This window comes from Abrus precatorius, unplaced genomic scaffold, assembly GCF_003935025.1.
Source record: "Abrus precatorius isolate BTA unplaced genomic scaffold, Abrus_2018 Scaffold7, whole genome shotgun sequence".
NCBI classification, from domain to species: Eukaryota; Viridiplantae; Streptophyta; class Magnoliopsida; order Fabales; family Fabaceae; genus Abrus; species Abrus precatorius.
Genome location: NW_020874417.1, coordinates 29,626,153 through 29,645,622, shown reverse-complemented (window position 1 = coordinate 29,645,622; position 19,470 = coordinate 29,626,153). Strand labels below are relative to the sequence as shown.

Genomic DNA, 19,470 nt, shown 5'->3' with positions numbered 1-19,470 from the left:
GTAATAATTGTGAAAAGAGAGGTTCTGAAAATGTTTGGTAGTATGTGTGTAGTAGTTGGTCTGAAAAGGCAAAAGAAAGGTCTTTGGGTGAAACCCCAAAAACAGCAGCACCGTATCGTATCAGTGGTCCATCGTTACACACACTGACACTACCACTTCATCAAAGCGTTACACTGCAACTCCTACTCCTTCCTCACTCTTTTTCCTCATACTATTTCACATTATCACTCTCTCTGCACAAGCAAATGCAGAGTCAAGAACAGTAGAATCTGTGACTGCTCTTGTCTGCATATCCCTTCTCTCATCTTATTACTCTCCATGTTTGTTAATTACGTTACACACGCTCTCTCTCTCAATATCTATCACAGCAAAAGCAGCATCTAAAGAAAACGTCCTTTAATCTGATAAGACTGCCACTTCTAACCTTTAATGCAAGGACCCCTACCTTTCATTTCACTGTTTGTCTCGCACTCTATTTCTTTCACAGAAGACAAAGGTTCTTTCGCTAATGGATCAATACAAATCTTAGTTACATTGTGTTATTTGAAAAAGTAACAGCAACTACTTCACTGTTATCATCTCCACCGTCTTCTTCTTCTTCCTCCACGTAGTCTTCATGACCTCTTTCTCTATCACAAATCAAGGACTCCAAGGTGTGTGGAGCGTGGCCACTGCCGAAAGCACGGACATGATCTTTAAGGGACCTCTTGTGCTTGAAATCAGAACCACAGACACAGAACCAAAGCTTCCCACAATTCTTCTCGTGTGTCCTCCAATCTCCTCTCACTGCAAATGGCTTAAGACACTTTCTGCACTCGAATGACTTCCCTCCGTGCTTCCTCTTGTAGTGTGTCTGAAGGGTCCTGAAATCCTTCAGCGGTCTTGCCCTTGGATAGTTTATGTTGTTCTTGCAACCCTCTGCACAGCAATAGCAAGGAAGCCCCAGCACCGAAGAAGCTGGCTTTGACCCTCTCAATGACTCAGGTCCTTTCCTGTACTGCGATCCATGTCCCCACATGTGCATCTACGTAAATAATGTGTTAGAAGAAGCTCTTTCATGAAAGAAAAATAAAGTGCAACAAAATCTTACTGTCGTAATATTTGGTGAACATGCTAAGTCGGGACCAAACAGAATATATAATAGGTTCCATTGGATGTTTGATACGTTTTAAAAATAAACAAAAGACAAGATATCGGTATATATCAAGCATTTTTCATGCTATCATATTCGAGCATGGTCAAATGTTATATATATACATAAGCATTCGAAATAATATATTTATTGTAAATGCTTAAGAATTGACATGTACTAGCTAGGTAGTTTGGTTTGAGGTGTTACTAACTAACCTGCATGTTATTGAAACGGTTGAAGGTTTTGTTACAGACTGTGCAAGAAAACTGGGTGGGTCCAATAAGGATTTGTTGAGGAGTAGGGATCCAATATTGAGGCTGAATATTGGGAATGGAAGAAGGTGTGGTAGCAGTGGTGGGAAGGCCAATGTGAAGAGCAACGGTTACAGCACTATGGGCATGAGAGGTAGGGTTTACTATGTGGTGATCATGATCCGAGTGGTTTGGGTCTGGGTTTGGGTGTTTGGATTTGGGTTGGCCAGGAGGGGCAAGGGAGAGGGAGATGGAATCTGGGTGATCAACTTCACCAGCTTCTAAGCAGCCACTCTCACTGCCGCAAGAGGATACGCAGGAGAAAGAGATTGTTTTCTGCATGGTGATGGGGTTGACGAGATCGATAGTGTAGATATTGTTACAAGGTCTGGGAGTGAGAGAGAAGTGACGGAGAGAGGGAGGGCTTCTCAGTTTAGGTTTGAGAATTTCTAAGTAGGGCTGGGGACCAGAAAGCCCATAAATAAACACAAACTTTGTCTGTGTCTTTTACGTTGGAAAATAAAAGTTTTAAATATATATGGGTTAAGAAAAAACTATAATTATTAATTAATGTTTTAATTTTTTATCAAAATTAATTTTAAAATAAATAGCAGTTTTGTATGTGTATGCATGTGTATATGTGTGTATTTTTTCATATAGGAGTAGTTTTGCATAGGAAAATGAATAACATTTTTTGTAAGATAATTTTGTTTAATAATTTTATTTTTATTTTCTTTTGCCATATTGTTTTTTTTTTTCTGTTGTTGATGTAAAGATTATTGTAAAGAAATGTAGGTAAAAAAAGGTATAATTCTCTGTTTTGTGTATTTTTTTTCTATTTTATTTAATCCAAATCCAATCTAAGTCGCACACCCAGACGAAGTTTATTTTTAAAAATTTTACATATATAATAATTCAAATTCAAAATTTTGTTTCAATGATGTCAAAAAATTTATTACTCAGATCAAATTGTGTTAGTTCTGTGTATTGGTTTTATTTTGGTATGCTTTGTATGAGAGAGCGAGAGAGAAGGAAAATATAGAGCGATGAGGATTGAGGAAGCATGGATGATGTGTGTGGGTGCGCGTAGAATGAAAGAAATTATAAAGATACTGATAGGGTGGAAACGGAGGAGAGAGATGAGAAAGCATAGAACAGAGAGTAGAAATAGTGATTTTGGTACAAGTTTTTTCGGCACGACTTATGTAAATGTAAGTTATTTTTCTTACACGTTATCAGTTAGCATCTATCACGTCACTTCTCTTCAAAACTAATTAACTGTTCATAATAAAAAATATTTTGTTATGCACGCAAGAGAGTTGACATACACGTGCCTAACAATAATCTACCCAATACAAGAAAAGAAAAATGTAAATAAGAAGTCAAAAGAATATATATGGTAAAGAACGTGGCTCATTTTTTGGATCATCATTTACTCTTTTTTATCAATTAAATGAGTTCTATTGTTTAAATATATATAAAAAATATTATTGTATGTGAGATAGTATATAATTATTTTTTAATATGCCTCTCAAATATCTTTTGAAATTAAACAAAATAACTTTTGATTGTCATTAAACCAATATACTTGACTTATTAAATGGTTATTTGTTTTATAGTTAAAACACTTTAAAATTAATTTTTAAAAGAGACAGCCTAGCAACAGATTTTTATTAACACACTTTTAAGTTATTGAAAAATATCATATTCTTTCTTATTCTTTAACATTTATTATTATCTAATAAATTTTAGTAAATAATTAGGAGTGTATTAAAAAAATATGTTGTTAATTCTTTTAAAATGCAGATAAATCGTTAAAATTAAAAATTGTCCAAAGGCATGTTATTATTATTTGTTATAATTTGTTTGGTAAGGGATATAATGTCTCGTTTTAAAAAAAGTCTCAGATAAGAAAGAATATATAAAAAAATTTAAATTTACTTGAGTTTAAAAAAAGATGAGTGGAGATTGAACGCAATGAATTCTGAACCTTAACGAATGAGGCATGTGATGTTGGCTTTATGGTTTTACCCTTCTTCCCCCATTTGCTTTGTGTGTCTGGCAATGCACAGAGACCGAAAAGTGAGAGTGAGTGTGCGATGGTACAGTCTCTTTCGATTTCAGACAGACAGAAAACGCACAAAACTATAAGTGGCAGTGCGTGGTAATATGAACAGAGTAAGTAGACATGGAGAACTGTACAAGTAGAGTTGTGTGTCCCTCTCTCTCACTTTGTTATTACCGAAGGGATTGTGTTTGTGTTTGTGTTTGTGTTTGTGATAGCGATGCAAAAGTACTGCATGCTTTCTATTCTGATCCAACTCAACTCATTCAACTTTAACTGTTTCAATTCCTACACACACAAAGAAATCTCCACTGCATGTGTATAGGTTTTGTCATTTGTGTATGCACAATTTCTCTGTAACAATCTTTATCACCAAGTCGCAACATAACATGTATCATCTAATTAACCAATTAATTGTCAGTTATATCGCATAACTAACGTTTTTGTGTATTATATATATAATAGCTTTCCAGTCAGAAACATAAAATAAATATAAGCATACATTATATGAAGATATGTTGAATAAATCAATAATTATATTCATGACTCTTGGCTGTGATGCCTGTGGTATGTGTACGTGCCATCATTAACAAATATATATATATATCATTTACTAACAAACAACAAATATAAAGTGTTAAAATAACATTTATTGATATGGTCTTTGTCCAATAAAAAAGTGTTAGTATAAAATTTAAATATTTATACTGACAATGTAATATATTATACCAAAAAATATTTTTATTAGTAAAAATATTAATATATAATACTAATACATCGAATGTTAGTATAAATTTTATATTAACATTTTACTTTTATTTAAATGAAAATCGCATCTACAAAAATTATCTTAATACTTATTTTTTAATTAATAAATGATAATTTCTTTGTAATAAGTGCCGGATGCGTAATAATGATTACTTATTAAATTATGTAGGATGAACTAGGTCTAATGTTGAAATAAAAGTAATCGAAAGGGCTGAGTAAATAAATTATCTCATATAAAAAAATAAAACTTGATAAATCTATTAAAATAATAATAAAAACGATGTATATTTATTTAACTAAAATTTAAAGGTATAAAAATATGAACAAGCATGAACTATAAATGGTGAAATTGGGGATGTGAGGCGAAAAGTGAGAAATATTGAAGGATTGTTGAGTTGCGAACGCAGTTCATAACTTGAAGCAGCACGTGAACAGGGTGTGATACCTTTCACCGCGGAGAAAATAGAAAGGGGACAGCATTAATGGGGCGAAGTAAAAGGATGGTAGGGCATGTGTCTTTGATTGAAATTTTTGATTGACTGCTCCACCCATCCCATCAATGCCCAATTTCATCCACCAATCCAATTCAAATGGGTGCCAAAATATCAGCCATATGTTCCACTTTTAGTCCATCCACGCCCACTTTATATACAATTTCTATTTTTAACGTATAATCAATTACAGTAGCAAAATTGTATATGTATATTAAATTTAGCTGCTTAGAGAGGAAAATTTCTTTGACACTCTATTTCTTTCTCACTTATTAGCCTCTAAATTTCTAATGGTGGAATATAGTATTGACTGTTAAGTTATATCCACTAAAGATGTTCTAAGCAAGTTTCAGTATACCTATTGCCATGAGATTTCTTGTAGGCTGCATAGATTATTGACTTTTGTTCTGCTCTCTCCCGAACTTGTTTGTTTGATGGGAAGAAGAAAGTGGACGTGGACAACAAAGTTTACCAACACCTGTCTATCAACACAAGGGATTTGATACATCAGTTATCACTGCTCTGCTTCTTATTATGTGCCTGCAAAAATTTCACTCACAAATGGCACGTAGTCAATTGCCGATTTAGTTTATTTCATGGGAAAAAATATTTCTCAATGTAACATAAAAAAATACAATTTAGGTTATAAAATATTTTTTAATGATTTGAGATATGGGACGAAGACCGCTATCATTCCACTAAAGAGAGTGTTGGATGGAAAGATAGTCCTATGGATAGGTAGGGAAAAAAAAAACTATAAACAACGCCGTTAAAAAATAATAACATTTAGTCGATGTAACATATAATATTTAAATTATAAAATATTTGATTGCTGTTGTAACATTTATCCATACTATGTTGCAGTAATTTAAGAATCGTTGATAAAAGCTTACACATCTGGAATATGATTGAATTAAGAATTTTGATAAATAGTGTGAGATCGTTTTGCATGAAATTACGTGACATTTATAAATGAAAAATAGAAAGCAAGGGGGCATTTAAAAAAAAAAAAAAACGAGAATCAGAAAGGCGACTAGGCGAGTAAATAAATAAAAAGTGTACCGTCTGCATAATTTTTTGAATTTATTTTTCATACTGTTTAGTTTTATGACTTTATCATTAAATTAATATGTTTGTATTAGTTTATCTTGAAATTTTAAAAATAAAAAATATTTGTCTTAATTTAAGAAAAAAAATTTGTTGAGTTGAACTTTGACATAAGCTTGGAAAAAGATTTCAAACGGAAAGAATGAAGGAAAAGAGAATTTTATAAGCATTACAAGATTTGAGCCAAAGCTCTCATGTTGCATGTCTTATAACTTGGGAGATAATAAGTGTGTAAAACACCTATTATGTTAGCATTTAATTAAGTATGTAACTTAATTAATTACATGTTTTACTTGTCAATTAATTAATGTTTTTAATACATGTTTAAGGGTATTTATTTTAGCATTGCATAAAGCCCCGTGAGTTTGTTTGAGGGTTAAAATTTTATTTTAAATAAATATATTTTAATTTAATAAATTGTCAAAGTTAAAGATCTAAATAATATATTAATATAAATATAATTCATATTTACTTTTTATTATAAATAATATACTATTCTATTGTGTTAAAATTAACAAAATTATCTTCTATTATTTAATTACAAAATTTCCCAAAAGTATTTATGGCTGGTGTAGAGTTATTGTTTCCCCAACTCATGATAATCCTCTCGTCAGACTCGGATGACAGATGTTTTTTGAGTAAAAGAAATATTTGATATTATGATTATGTCAGAATACGTGAATAACTTAAAATACTTAAAAAAGCATTGTAACTCTAACGTAATAAGGGCATTATTTAAAAAAAAAAACATATGTTATTATAATGTTTTACAATGTTAATATTTTTTTTTATTAAATAATGGCTACTTATATTAGTGAAGATAAATTTAATGTTTAAGAATTAGTGCATGGCATTTCTGTTCAAAAGTAATAATATAAATATTTCATATTCCTGACCAAAATTTCAACTACTTTGATGTCACATATCCTATTAAGTTCATCACGTGCGTACAATTTATTACAATACCATGGTTATTTATTTAATTTGATTTGATTTTTAAAATTTTTATTTTGTATTAGTATTCTATTTTTAATTTTAATTTAGCCTTATTTACTAATTATGAAGACAAAAAATCATATTATCAAGTAAGATTTAATTAAAAAACTAAAATAAATTAAAAACATAAAAAAAGTAAAATATTAATTTTTCCTATTCGTACGAGCAAAGAGTATTCATCAATACATGGTAAATGGATGTGATTTTCTAATCAAATCTCAACAGCTTCCATTCATGTTTTTGTGAGAAATTAATTTAAATATTGGATTTGAGAATATTATATATCAAAATATGAAATTTTAAAAAATTATAAAATATGATATTATAAATTATTATTTGTAATTTTTAATAAAATAAGCTAATTTCAAAATTCAAACAAATTAGCTAATTTTATTTAAAAAATTAATTTATAATTTTTAAAAAAATTCAATGAAAATATTTAAATTTTTATATTGCATATTTTAATATATATTATTTTAAAATATCATAAAAAGGCCTGCTTTGTACCATTTATCATTTATTTCCTTAAATACTTACAACATTTAGCAGCGTAAAATTGTAAAGATATTTACTCTTTTACCGAGTCATTATTCAAATTGACTCGAGATTCTTCATGGTACATCACAAACGGGAATGTCTGAAACAAAAGTGCCCCCTATTCACATGAAAGAAATAATCATTGCGCTGCACTAAACTATAGAAGCACGGATACAACAAGCATATTTGAATTAATTTTTTAAAGAAAATAATTATTTATTTTAAAAGCTATTTCACAAAACTATAAAAAATAAATAAATAAATCAAGCATAGGCTAAGATAAAAAGTTATAAAATTAAGTTATTATTCCTCAAGTTTTGTTGAAACAAGATGGAGTAGACAACTTGCCTTATCTAGGAACTGTCCTTCCAAAACCTGGGGTAGGAAATAACACTTTCCGAGACATGTCAATAACTTAAGATGGAACATACTTAGGAATTAAGTGAAGACCTTGAAATCGATGCATACTTGGACCTTATTGGATACCTTTTAAATGGAATTTGGAACACTCATTGAGACAAAAATTTTAAAACAGGAATTTATTATGGTGAAGGAAAAGGAGTTTGGAATTGGCAAAGAAAGGAAAGAGAGAATGCACAGAGGCTTTGGATTCGATGATCCAACACATGGATTGAATGAGATGGGACCAAAAGGAGTACTGTAGCTCGTGCATGAGTTTGCCTTGTGAATTCGGTAGACGTGGGACTTTAATGTGGGAAAGACACAGATAAGTTTGCCATTTTGTTGTTTTTGTACGAGAAAGGAAATTAACTTGGACAAACCCAACAGTGCTATCTCACACTTTCACTCAACTCACCATTGTTATGTCACTGCCTCTTTCCCAGTTCACGTTGCCCCTCTGCAGCTATTTTTCACTCAGTGTTCTTCTATTTTTCTCTCCCTCCATTGATTCAGTCACAGCCTTTTGCTCTTGTTTTCATATAATTTCAATCCAGTTTATATTAGAATATATTATTATTTTTTATATATCCATTTTTTAAAAATTTCTAGACTTTATCCCTTTTGATCAAAAGATTTCTTTTCCTTAAGAGCATCGATGATCAGTGACAGATGGATAAGATTTAATTAAGTTTGAGTTATAGTATAATATACGAGTGAATACGTGAATCAACTTGTAGTAAGTTTCACTCTTAATAAATATAATTATGTTAATTACTAAAAAATAAGCTTTATTGTTAATAATGATTTTAAATAAGATAGTTTTTGGGCGACTCTAAATTTTTTATGTTTTTCTTTATATTTATATTATTAAATCGTTTAGGTATGATGTGAAAATTTCTCTAAACGTATTATTTTATTAGCTAAATTTGATTTTATTATTTGAATTTAGCTTTTAATAAATAGTAATTTAAATATTTTTTCTCTCACTGTCTTTTATACTTCTTCCATACTAAATAACTTTAAAATTTATTTCAGTTAGCCTTAGAGGAATCCATATATATTTTTAGATATCTGATAGATTATGAAACATTAAAAAGATGTTTGAAAAAAACTCTTCAAAACTATGTTTAAAAAGTAAGTTAAATGATACATGAATTTAAAAAATATAGAGTTAAGACTTAAAATTACAATAATAACACAATATTTTCTTCAAATACATAAGCAAAGATTATAATATAGTTTCGAAAAATAACGAGTAATCGATAATATGAGCACCTCAATATCTGTCCCACTCTGTTAACGAGCGAGTGAAAAAACCATTTATTTTACCTGAAAACCAAATTCATTAGGAAACCAGAGCGAATTTCATCTGCAAACAGTGAAAGTACAAGTAATTTTATTATTAATTTTTTTAAATAAGATGACATATATAATACATTTTTATTAAAAAATATAAAATTTAATGTAATTATATGTATTTATACTATTAAATTCCATCATTTTTAATAAAAATTTTTAAATATAAATTCTTATCGAGTAATATTGCAAAAGTTTAAAAGGAAATTGTTTTACCATTGCTGTACGTACTTGGCAGTTGGCAACACATTGGTTCTTTCTAAAGAATGAGTGGTAATAAAGGCTATGTTAATTATTAAAATATTTAATTGTACTCAAGTTTTACGACTAATTTTTGTTTTTATATTTCAATTTGGTTCTAAACGAACACGTTGGATCTAAGTCAAACTTTTCTGTCAGTATAATCGACGCCGTCAATGAAAAAATAATATTAAAATATTTTGATAACATTAAGGACAAAAATAAATAAATGAAAGGAGGCTGGAGACTAAACTAAAAATTTTAAAATATTTTATTAACCTTACTATTTATTATATATATATTTAATATAAATTTAATAATAATAATTATTTAACATGCAAGAAAATATTATATATCCTCCTAATTTAATTAATGAGAGGGAGGTTTTATACTATATTTAAAAAAAATTAAAAACTCTTTTAAAAATGGAAAACAAACATACCCATAGTTTTTCGCATGTAACATCATTTGCACCCAGCTTTGTTTATACCAAGTTTCTCTACCTTATCACTAAATTCTCAAGAACGGACATTGTTTCAGTGATTTCAGCCTTGCAAAATGGGCTTTATTTCCTTGGGCTCGTGGCACTTGTGGGTCTCGTATTCATATTTTCACTACTATATCACTAAAATATGTGGGCTCCAATTAGCCCACTTTATATTCCAAGTGAAAATAACCAAAATAAATATTCTAAGTGAGATGCATTCTGATTAATGTCGGCCTCCACCTGGTTGTCAAGCTTTTAATTGATTAAAATACCTTCCAAACTGATCAATTTTAAAAAATATTTAATCATTAGTAGGTGATATTTTCGATAATTATCAAGAAATAAAGGAAACAAACAAGATGACTGTGGATCAGAACAAACAATCCAAAAAATAGAGCTAATTTTTTCACATATCAATTTTATTTCTACCTTTCATAACACAATGCATCTTTTCATTTTTTTCTCTCTTTTTCCTTTCTTATCTTTCCCTTCCCCTTCAAGATGCACACACCCTTCTTGCTTGTGGAGTCTAATTTTGGACAACTTGATTATGAATATGAGAAATCAAGATTATTTTCATGGCTGTACTTTAAAGGCAACGACGGTCAAGATTGTCACACTGCACATATTACCAAGGCTGACCTATTTATAGTACGAACCCACAATGGGCAATGGAAGAGCTAGCCTTTTTAAGCCCATAGATAGCATAAGTAGGCCTTATTGGTTGGTTTGTCAGATATTCATTAAAAATTTGTTCTTATTGGATGAGCTTAAAATACATCCATTACAAATTAATATTTTTTGACATAAAAAATAATAATAGTTTACAAACAAAAATGCCTAAAGATTAATAATGAGAAAAAAAGTTTGATTAAAAAGAATAATGCAAGAGAGTATTACTAATTTTTTTTTCAAAGAAAAATGGGAACAACAAAATTGAATTCTCCACAAAAATTATTAGTTGAAAGTTTAAGACTATATATATAATATAACAATGCATAAATAATATTGAGATTGTAAATTATCATATTATTTTTATTCTTATCACTCATTCGCCTTAGTTGTGAAAATTTTTTAAGTACATATCTATTGTATTTTAATTAGTTGGGATTCCAGAACCATATAATAATTTTTTCTTAGCTACAAAAGAAAAGTGAAAACCTAAATAAGACTCGAACTTCCACAGCTAATGGCAATTGTCCAAGCACAGGTTCAATATGGTAACCGTAACCAAAATAGGTGCCTACTTATTAAGACAGAAGGGTTGATAATGTTGTTACAGCAATGTAGCAAAGAATAATCAATATACTACACAAATGTCAATGCAAAATAGGATAAGCACTCAATGCAGTCAAAAAGAGTGTTGTTGGTACAGTTTAAATTAAAGTCTTGATACTTTGCGATTTGTATAAATAATATATTATTCAGAACACAAACCATTGGTACTCTATATTTGACTCTGCACTTTGAGTTTAGTCCCAATGTTCCAACCATCACTCAACAATGGTAAGCAGCGAGTTACATGTTTAAAAATAGGTTTTTCTCTCTTAATTTTACTCACGCATTATAGTAAAAAACTCAACCCACTCTCAAAAACTAACTGGAAAAAGGAAGACTACCTAAGCCTCACGGGGAGCATTCTAACTCTATTCATAATTAATGTAAAACGTGTGTCGACCATCCCCTAATATTTAGCAACATAACAGCATCAAACTCCCACTGACCTAGCACTTTGTAAGGCATAATTAAAGCCTTAGTGGGATTATTAGCGCAGAGTAGGTTTGAGATTCGACCAAATTATCAAAAAAATTATGTATATTTGGCTAAGCATCCCAGTATTCGGATTCGGACAAACACAATCATAACAAGTGAAGCCCTATAAAAATCATAAGCTTGGAGTGATCATAAAAGTTCTTCATATATAGTTAGGGTGCGTTACAAAACTCGAGAAGGAGGATGATGTAGGAATGTGCGAACTAGGTGTAGGTGATGGTGATAGGAAGATGACAAAATAAAATAATAAGAGTCTTAATACGATAGAAGAGGATGCAACCTACAAAGAACTCAAGGAAGGAGCGCTGGGCTTAAAACTGAATGTACTTATATTTTTATATGCAATATAATGTGTCTTCCACTATAACTGTCACACAGTATTTATTTATTTTTTCTAAATTTTAACTTTTGTCGAATTCTTTAAAATTATTATTTTATAAATTTTAATTATATTTAAATATAATTTATTTATTTAATGTAAGCCCTTTTATTGTCTAATTTAACTTAAATATTTAGTTAAAAATTAACTTTATAATAAAGTAAAACAAACCTTTATAATATTCAATAAATAAATTAATAAGCAGACTTATGTATAGGTGGACGAACCTAAATTTATATATAACTTAACAAATTTAAACTTTTATATAGAATAAAAAATATATGACATTAAAAAACTATAATAAAAATGTAATATAATAATAATACTAAATATATATTATCATCATTATTGTTATAAAACGGATTGAACTGGTAAACTTAAAAAAAAATGAATAATATAAAAATTGATATTTTAAAATTAAAATAAACCTTAACTTGACTTACTTAATAAACAGGTCTAACTTATCCTAAACTTATAATAGGCTAAGTCATAGGTTTAGAATAAATAATTTATCTTATTTTCATCCTCTTTGTGCGTAAAGATTATATATTTTACCAAGAAATGAATTTAGATTGAATAATTAAGCAAGAAAAAGGAAAAATAAATAAAAAAGTATTGAAATTTAAAAGTTAAAAAGAAAATTATTTAGAAATATTAAAAACACACTCTTCTAAAGCACGAGGCCAGACTAGGAAGGCAGCATGTCCTCTTCCTTGCTCTGGCAACAGCAAGGCATCAGGCTTTATTTTCTGAACTGTAAATGCATTATTCTTTTTTGATACATTGAACCCTTATCTGATCATTGTTCCCTTGCAAAAGGATGTTGTATGTGCGCAATACTAAGTAGGTTGTCAGTTATTGTATTTGAAGTTTAAGAATTGAACTTTTTTCGTACAAAATGAATAGGTTACGTGTGAAGACAACATTCTTTTGTTTGACATTGTTTATATAGGAACGTGTTTAGTTTTGTTGTTACAAAACTGAAATTTTAATATTCGTTTATTTGTATACCGAACTCTCCGAAACCATTTCCGACTTTGATTACGAGGGAATGTGTATCATTATATATTCGCCATAACTATACTAAAAAAAAGTAGACCAGTTTGAAAAATTGAGAGTACTTTACAAATTAAGTGGCATTTATCGGTTATATTTATCCCATGCATTAATTCGAATGATCGGTCTTTAATTTTGTTGCTCAGTTGCCATTACAAATAAATTCTTCAACATTTAACCATTTAGACAAAGACCCAAGAGCTTAGTTAAGATTCCAAAACATGGTAAAGTTGGGTAAAGGGAATGCCCAATGTGGTGGACCTTGTTTGGATCCATGAATGCCACAAAGGGTACATATAGTCAGTGGGTGAGTGTAGAGATCTTTCCAGACAGCACTTCGGTCATCAAAGTGGGGCATTTCCGACTTCCTCAAGAAAAAACCAATTCCATCATAACTTATACATACTACTCCCCTAAGTCTATCAATAGGCCTTTGATGTAAACTTGTTGCTTGTTAGAACATTTTTCATCATTGTATAAGCAATATGATTCTTTTTTTCTACTCTTATCCATTTTCTCTCCTTCCTAGTTTATGTGTCTTCTTCTTTTGAGTTATATTCAATAAAACTAGCTAAAGCTTAAAACTTATAATTGATAAGCTAGCTGAAAGATTATATAGTTTATAACTTAAAATTATAACTTTACACGTTATTTAATAAAATTAGTTAAAATGTATTAAATAACTGAAAATACATAATATTATAAATACTACTTCACATGAGTCCCAAAATGGTTCCCTTTTCACATGCCTTATCGACTTCTCTGTTCATCAAAATATTATTAAAATAAAACCAACACAACACAAAGCAACGAGTTGTTACCCTCAATTTCTAATCTAATCGATTGTGTACATAAAATAGCACCAATTGGCCAAGTAGAGCTAGCCAGTGTTGATTCTAGACTCATTCAGGTTAAGCCTTCGTCCTCTACTAGTTATCAATGTCGTTCAAAATGATGCTAACAAAGTAAGGCTGAGTTTGAAAAAGAACCCGGCTTGCTCAATCCTCAACAATTCAAGATGAGAATTGACATTGTGAATCAGTGCGAAGGGAAGGGGTTCAGACAATGCAGACAGAAAAATGAGGACCAAAGAAATACGTGAAGACAAAATGATTTGAACAATGGTGCTAAAACTAATATATTAATCAATAAGAAACTAATGTATATATAAAAATTACACTAAGAATAGTTTGGCAGAGAGAGAGAGAGGGAGAGAATATCCACAGGAATAGTAATATGAAAGACTGATTAGGCTAATGTCAAGTCATTGCGATGATTCCTAATATTTTTAAGAAGAATATGGTGAGGATTAAAAGTCACGCACAGCTTACAGCTGGTATGGTAGAGAAGCATGAAAAACGCAAAATTGAGGTTTGGCCATTAGAGGTTACGAAAGGCCAAGACATGTCCTATCCTGTAAACACCCGCACCCATTTATATTACGCCGCGTAAGACACGCGTTTTCTCATTGGATAATAATAAGCAAGTGTACACTCCAATCATATTTGGGTTCGATGATTCAAATCAAAATTATATTTAAAACAAAAACAAATTTATATTTATATTTTAATTAAATTTTTAAGAGTGATAAACTGTTTCGTAATTTCTTAAGATTATTTTTCACATTTTCTTATATTTTCCTTTTTTTCCTTATTTGATATAGATTATTAGGAATTTAGCATAGGAATCCGTACTTTATATTTTTAAATTATAAATCTCGAGATAAAATTAATTAACGTCTAGTGTCATATTTTGGAAATTGCATCTTCAATTTATTATTATTACTTAAATCACTGTAATAATTAAATATATATATATATATAATTTTAGATTATTCAAACATTTATAAATATATAATCTATTAATTAATATTTTAATCTACATTTTGTAAAATTAATATATTTTATGATAATTTTAATACAGTAAATATAATATTTAATAAATACTTTTCGTTACATATTTTTACAAATAATTTAATAATTTGTATTGTGTATAATTAAAAGCATGGCAGTAAAACCGTATATTAAAATAGGAAGGTTGACTGAAAAAGGATAGGGGAGAAGGGTTCTTGATCTTATCCGATGAATTAAAACAAGAATGGTGACTGGGGAATGGATAGAAAAGGGGGTGACGCAATTGCTAGCGCAACATGAAAATGCGAATAAAACACCCAAAAGGTCAGCACTCTATTTATGTAAAATTTTAAAATCAATGTCTGTGATTTATTAGTGATAAAATCTTTATATAAAAAATTAAAAAGAAATTAAAAAAATTTACATCATTTTTTATTTTTTATTTTTCTTTATACACTAAACATTGGTTTTCTTTCTTTTCCAAAATTAAAAAAAATTATCCCTAACTTTTTTTAATATTTTTTAAAAATTTATTATTAAAATAATATTATTTTAAATAAATTTTTTGTCTTAAGCATTTTTTTATCATGTCACACCTTAGTTTTGCATTTAGGCAAAATTTTTTAAGATTTTAAACAATTTAATTTATGCAGCAGGTGATTAATTTTTTTAAAAAATATTTTTCTGACATGACTTTTCATTTTCTGATGCTAGTAATTATCAACTTAAAGAAAGTAAGGATATTTATATAAGAATTTATAAATAATTTTTTTTACAAAATAAATAAGCCATTGAAAACAGCAAAACAAATTAATTAAAAAAACAATATAAAATGAATCAAAGATTCTTGTTTTGTATGCGACGCCCCGCCCCCATATTTTCCCGAGTCGTTCGCTTAACTGTCTCTTTTTCTCGCCCTGTCTCTTTCTTTCTTCCCTCCTTGTTGGGAATTTTTTTTTTTCAATTGTTTCTATTTCTTGGTTTACAAGTTTATTTAATTATTCCAAATTTTGATTCTGCTTAGATCCCATATTCTTCAATGAGAAGCTCTTTCTCTCTCTTCAGACCTCTCTGCTGCTTCCACAGAACGCCATTTCCTTATATATTCCTTCTCCCTCTTCATCTTCTTCATCACCTTCTTCTTCTTAACGCCACCACCTTCAAAATGCAGCGCCTTAAGATGGGGTTCCCTCACTACATCCAAGCATTGGAAGAAGAACGCCGCAAGATTCAGGTGTTTCCTAAAGAGCTTCCTCTTTCCTTGGAACTAGTCACACAAGGTAATTAACCAACCAACCAAACAAACAAACACTACCCTTTTGTTTTTTTGGCATGAGGATCCTAAAGTTTTCTCCTTTCCTTTGTTGCAAGATTTTCTGAGACCCGGATGTGGTTTTTTTTTTTTTTTCTGGGTTTTCTTTGTTTTTGTGCAGCCATTGAAGCTTGCAAACAGCAATTGTCTGGCACCACAACTGAGTATAATTTGAATGGACAATCGGAGTGTTCAGAGCAGACAACATCAACGGAAGGTCCTGTTTTGGAGGAGTTCATTCCAATTAAGAAAAGGGCATCTTCCCCTTATTGTGATGAAGATGATGAGGATGAACAGCATTCTCACAAGCAAAATGTTTCAAAGGATAATAAGAACAATGATAAGACGAAATCAGATTGGCTTAGATCTGTTCAGTTGTGGAATCCAGATCCCCCCGCTGAGGAGGTAAGAAAAATCGAGCTTAATTATCATTTTACCATTGCTTTAGTGAGTCTTGTGCTTTGTATTGGAGTGATGAATTGAATTACTTTTTGGTACAATTTCGTGTGAAAATTTGTTCAGGATGTGACCGAGAAAGTGCCTGTGATGGATTTGAAGAGAAGTGGAAATAGTGGTGGTGCTTTCCTGCCATTCCACAAAGAAGAAAGAGCTATCAAGACAAGTGAATCATTGAGTGAAGCACCCTCTTCTGCCCGAGTACCCGCGGCGAGTTCTAAGACGATTACAGTCACCGGGGAGAATGCTGGAAGCAGTAAAAGAGAGGAGAGAGAGGGACGGAGAAAGCAGCGCCGGTGCTGGTCACAGGACTTGCATAAGCGCTTCTTGCACGCCCTTCAGCAGCTTGGGGGTGCAGATTGTGAGTATCTTAATCTATAGTATGTTATGATTTTATGTGTTTAGGATGTTGTTATAGAACTGCATATTGATATTTTGGTGGCTTCTGCAGCTGCCACACCAAAGCAAATCAGAGAGCTAATGAATGTTGAGGGCCTCACAAATGATGAAGTCAAAAGCCATTTACAGGTATGTTAGTGTTAGATATATGGGATAAATATATCCCAATTCCCAAATGTTTGGTTATCAAATTTGGCTTAAGCTAGTAAAATCATAATCGGGGGTCTTCGGATTTGCTATTGAAGTTTCTATTGTTTAGTCTCTCCAATTCTTTCCATGATATGGAATATTTAAACTGTTTTTTCTTGTTTTATAAAACCCTCCCCTCCAGTTTTAAGGGATTCCAAACAAAATGGTGATAATGTTTTTGTTCAGAAGTTACACTAAATTAACATTCTTGAGTTCCAACTGTTCCATATTCTCAATCATAGTCTAAAGTTTTCTTTTTGGGTTTTGGACAGAAATACCGTTTGCACACTAGGAGGCCAAGTACCATAGTTCACGACAGTGCCAATCCACACACGGCACCTTTTGTCCTTGTAGGGAACATTTTTGTTCAATCATCAGAATATGCAGCTGTAGCTACCTCAACAGCATCAAGGGAAGTGACCACAGTTGCAGCACCTGCAGGTATTTATGCACCTGTGGCCACACATCCTCCGGCTGTTAAACATCCACCAACTGATTCAATTAAGAAGCCACACTTTAAGAAAGTGGAGCTGTTTGAGCATTCAAATTCAGAAGAAAGGGGCAATCACAGTGAAGGGGCTGTGCATTCAAATTCCCCTGCCTCATCATCCTCCACCCATACCCCTACTACTTCTCCTGGCTATTGAGTTTGAACATGTTTAAGTTTTGTAACCAAATTCCTGTACAAAGCCCTTTGATGTTTTCTTCTGACCTTTTTGTACTAAATGTTTTTTACTCCTGTTGTCTGGGATTTAAATTATAGAGGTAAAATACACAGAAAGTGACAGTTTTGATGTTAAATAAGTCACACCCTTTTAGTTATAGCTGGCCACCATGTTATCTCCTTGTCACAGAAATTGAACTGAAATTTTCAATTTTTTAAATTTGCAAGCATGTTCAATGTTTCAATAGGTACAGCCTATCAAGATTGTGACAACTTTTGATTTCAAACTATTCTTGGGATTTTACTTATCTGACTCAGTCATAATACTCATTACTCAATGAACAAACTTATAACCACACCATTGTGTTTGTTGTAATTTGGTGGTGTGTTAAACTGAGTGTCCACCTACACTCTCTTGGATGTACAAGTTGGAGTTCCCTTGAGTTAACGAGATTATAGTAGTAGCTAGGAAGGTGATTCTGAAGGAGGATCTAAGAATATCCAATAGAATATGCAAAGAATAGTTGAACCCAACAACCTACAAAGGACAAAGTAAGATGCAGACAAATGTCAGTTGTGAAAATGCCAACTAAGGCTACTGTGAATTAAAATATTGCTGACGACCTTCCTTAGTCTCAAAAACTCTTGCAACTGTGAAACTAATTGGGATATGACCAAATGGCAATTCTGGATTATTAGAGACTGCAGCAAAAGATATGTTTTGCTGGTTGGTCCTTTTTAATTTCTTTTCTCCTTGCAAGTTGTAAAAGAGATGCCAAAGAAAAGGCATCGAAAATCTGCACACGTGTTCAAGTCATTTGCACTGATGGATTCTTCGTTGGAATCTTCTACATTGATCATCGAACTACTTTTTTCGTCTTTTCTTGGACACTCACCCAAAGAAAGTATGGTAAAGTCATAAAACCAATTGGATGGAAGAGTTAGTATAAAAAGTTAATGAAGAGAGTATATATATAACTATTCGCGTTCCTTCATCCAAAAGCTTAAAATGTTAAATAAATACACATACATAATTTTATATTAATTGCATTTCTAACATGCTGCTTATAATTGAAATTAATCACAAGATATTTAGAGTATGTTTGTTTCTCCTTTTAAAAAGAATTTTCTGTTTTTAAAAATAAAATACAGTATAAATTTGTATTATATTTTATTTTTAAAAAAGAAAACAAACATGCTCTTATTATCTCTGATCCAATTTTTATTTTATTTTACCCTAATAAATATAATTTATTGTGAACTTAAAAATTAAATTATTAATTAGCAAACTATGTATATATATAAAAAAAAATGCAAGCATGCAATGCAATTCCACTTAGATTAAGGTATTACAAATTGTTTTAAGATTTAGAATTGTAACTTGAGTCACAACAAATCTCTTTTAAGATTTACTTGTCTAAAGTGACTGACATCCTCTTAGGAAACGTTTGTTTTGTTGAATATGAACTAATAAAAGTTGCGTTTGGTGCATTGTATGAGGAGACTTCACAGTGTAAGTAAATAGTATCGTGTCTTACATTATTAGGTACACTAAAC

The 19,470-nt window shown here is 30.6% G+C and overlaps 2 protein-coding genes across 3 annotated transcripts; one reads left to right on the top strand and one right to left on the bottom strand.

Moving 5' to 3' along the window:
* Window positions 1-529: 529 nt before the first annotated feature.
* Window positions 530-1,725, bottom strand: LOC113871754 (zinc finger protein WIP6-like). Its single transcript, XM_027508856.1, has 2 exons — window positions 1,348-1,725; window positions 530-1,024 (listed from the first exon to the last, which is right to left on the bottom strand). The coding sequence occupies exons 1-2, from the start codon at window positions 1,723-1,725 to the stop codon at window positions 530-532; spliced, it is 873 nt and encodes a 290-aa protein (XP_027364657.1).
* A 14,193-nt stretch (window positions 1,726-15,918) lies between these two features.
* Window positions 15,919-18,129, top strand: LOC113872943 (transcription factor HHO3-like). Of its 2 annotated transcripts, none has more exons than XM_027510846.1 (5): window positions 15,919-16,173; window positions 16,327-16,610; window positions 16,728-17,022; window positions 17,113-17,189; window positions 17,522-18,129. In XM_027510846.1, exons 1-5 carry the CDS (start codon window positions 15,933-15,935, stop codon window positions 17,894-17,896), a joined length of 1,272 nt encoding a protein of 423 aa, XP_027366647.1. In that variant the 5' UTR covers window positions 15,919-15,932; the 3' UTR covers window positions 17,897-18,129. The 2 variants fall into 2 exon arrangements, with proteins under 2 accessions (XP_027366647.1, XP_027366648.1); XM_027510847.1 differs by having other exon boundaries at window positions 16,740-17,022; window positions 17,522-18,093.
* The last annotated feature ends 1,341 nt before the right edge of the window (window positions 18,130-19,470 follow it).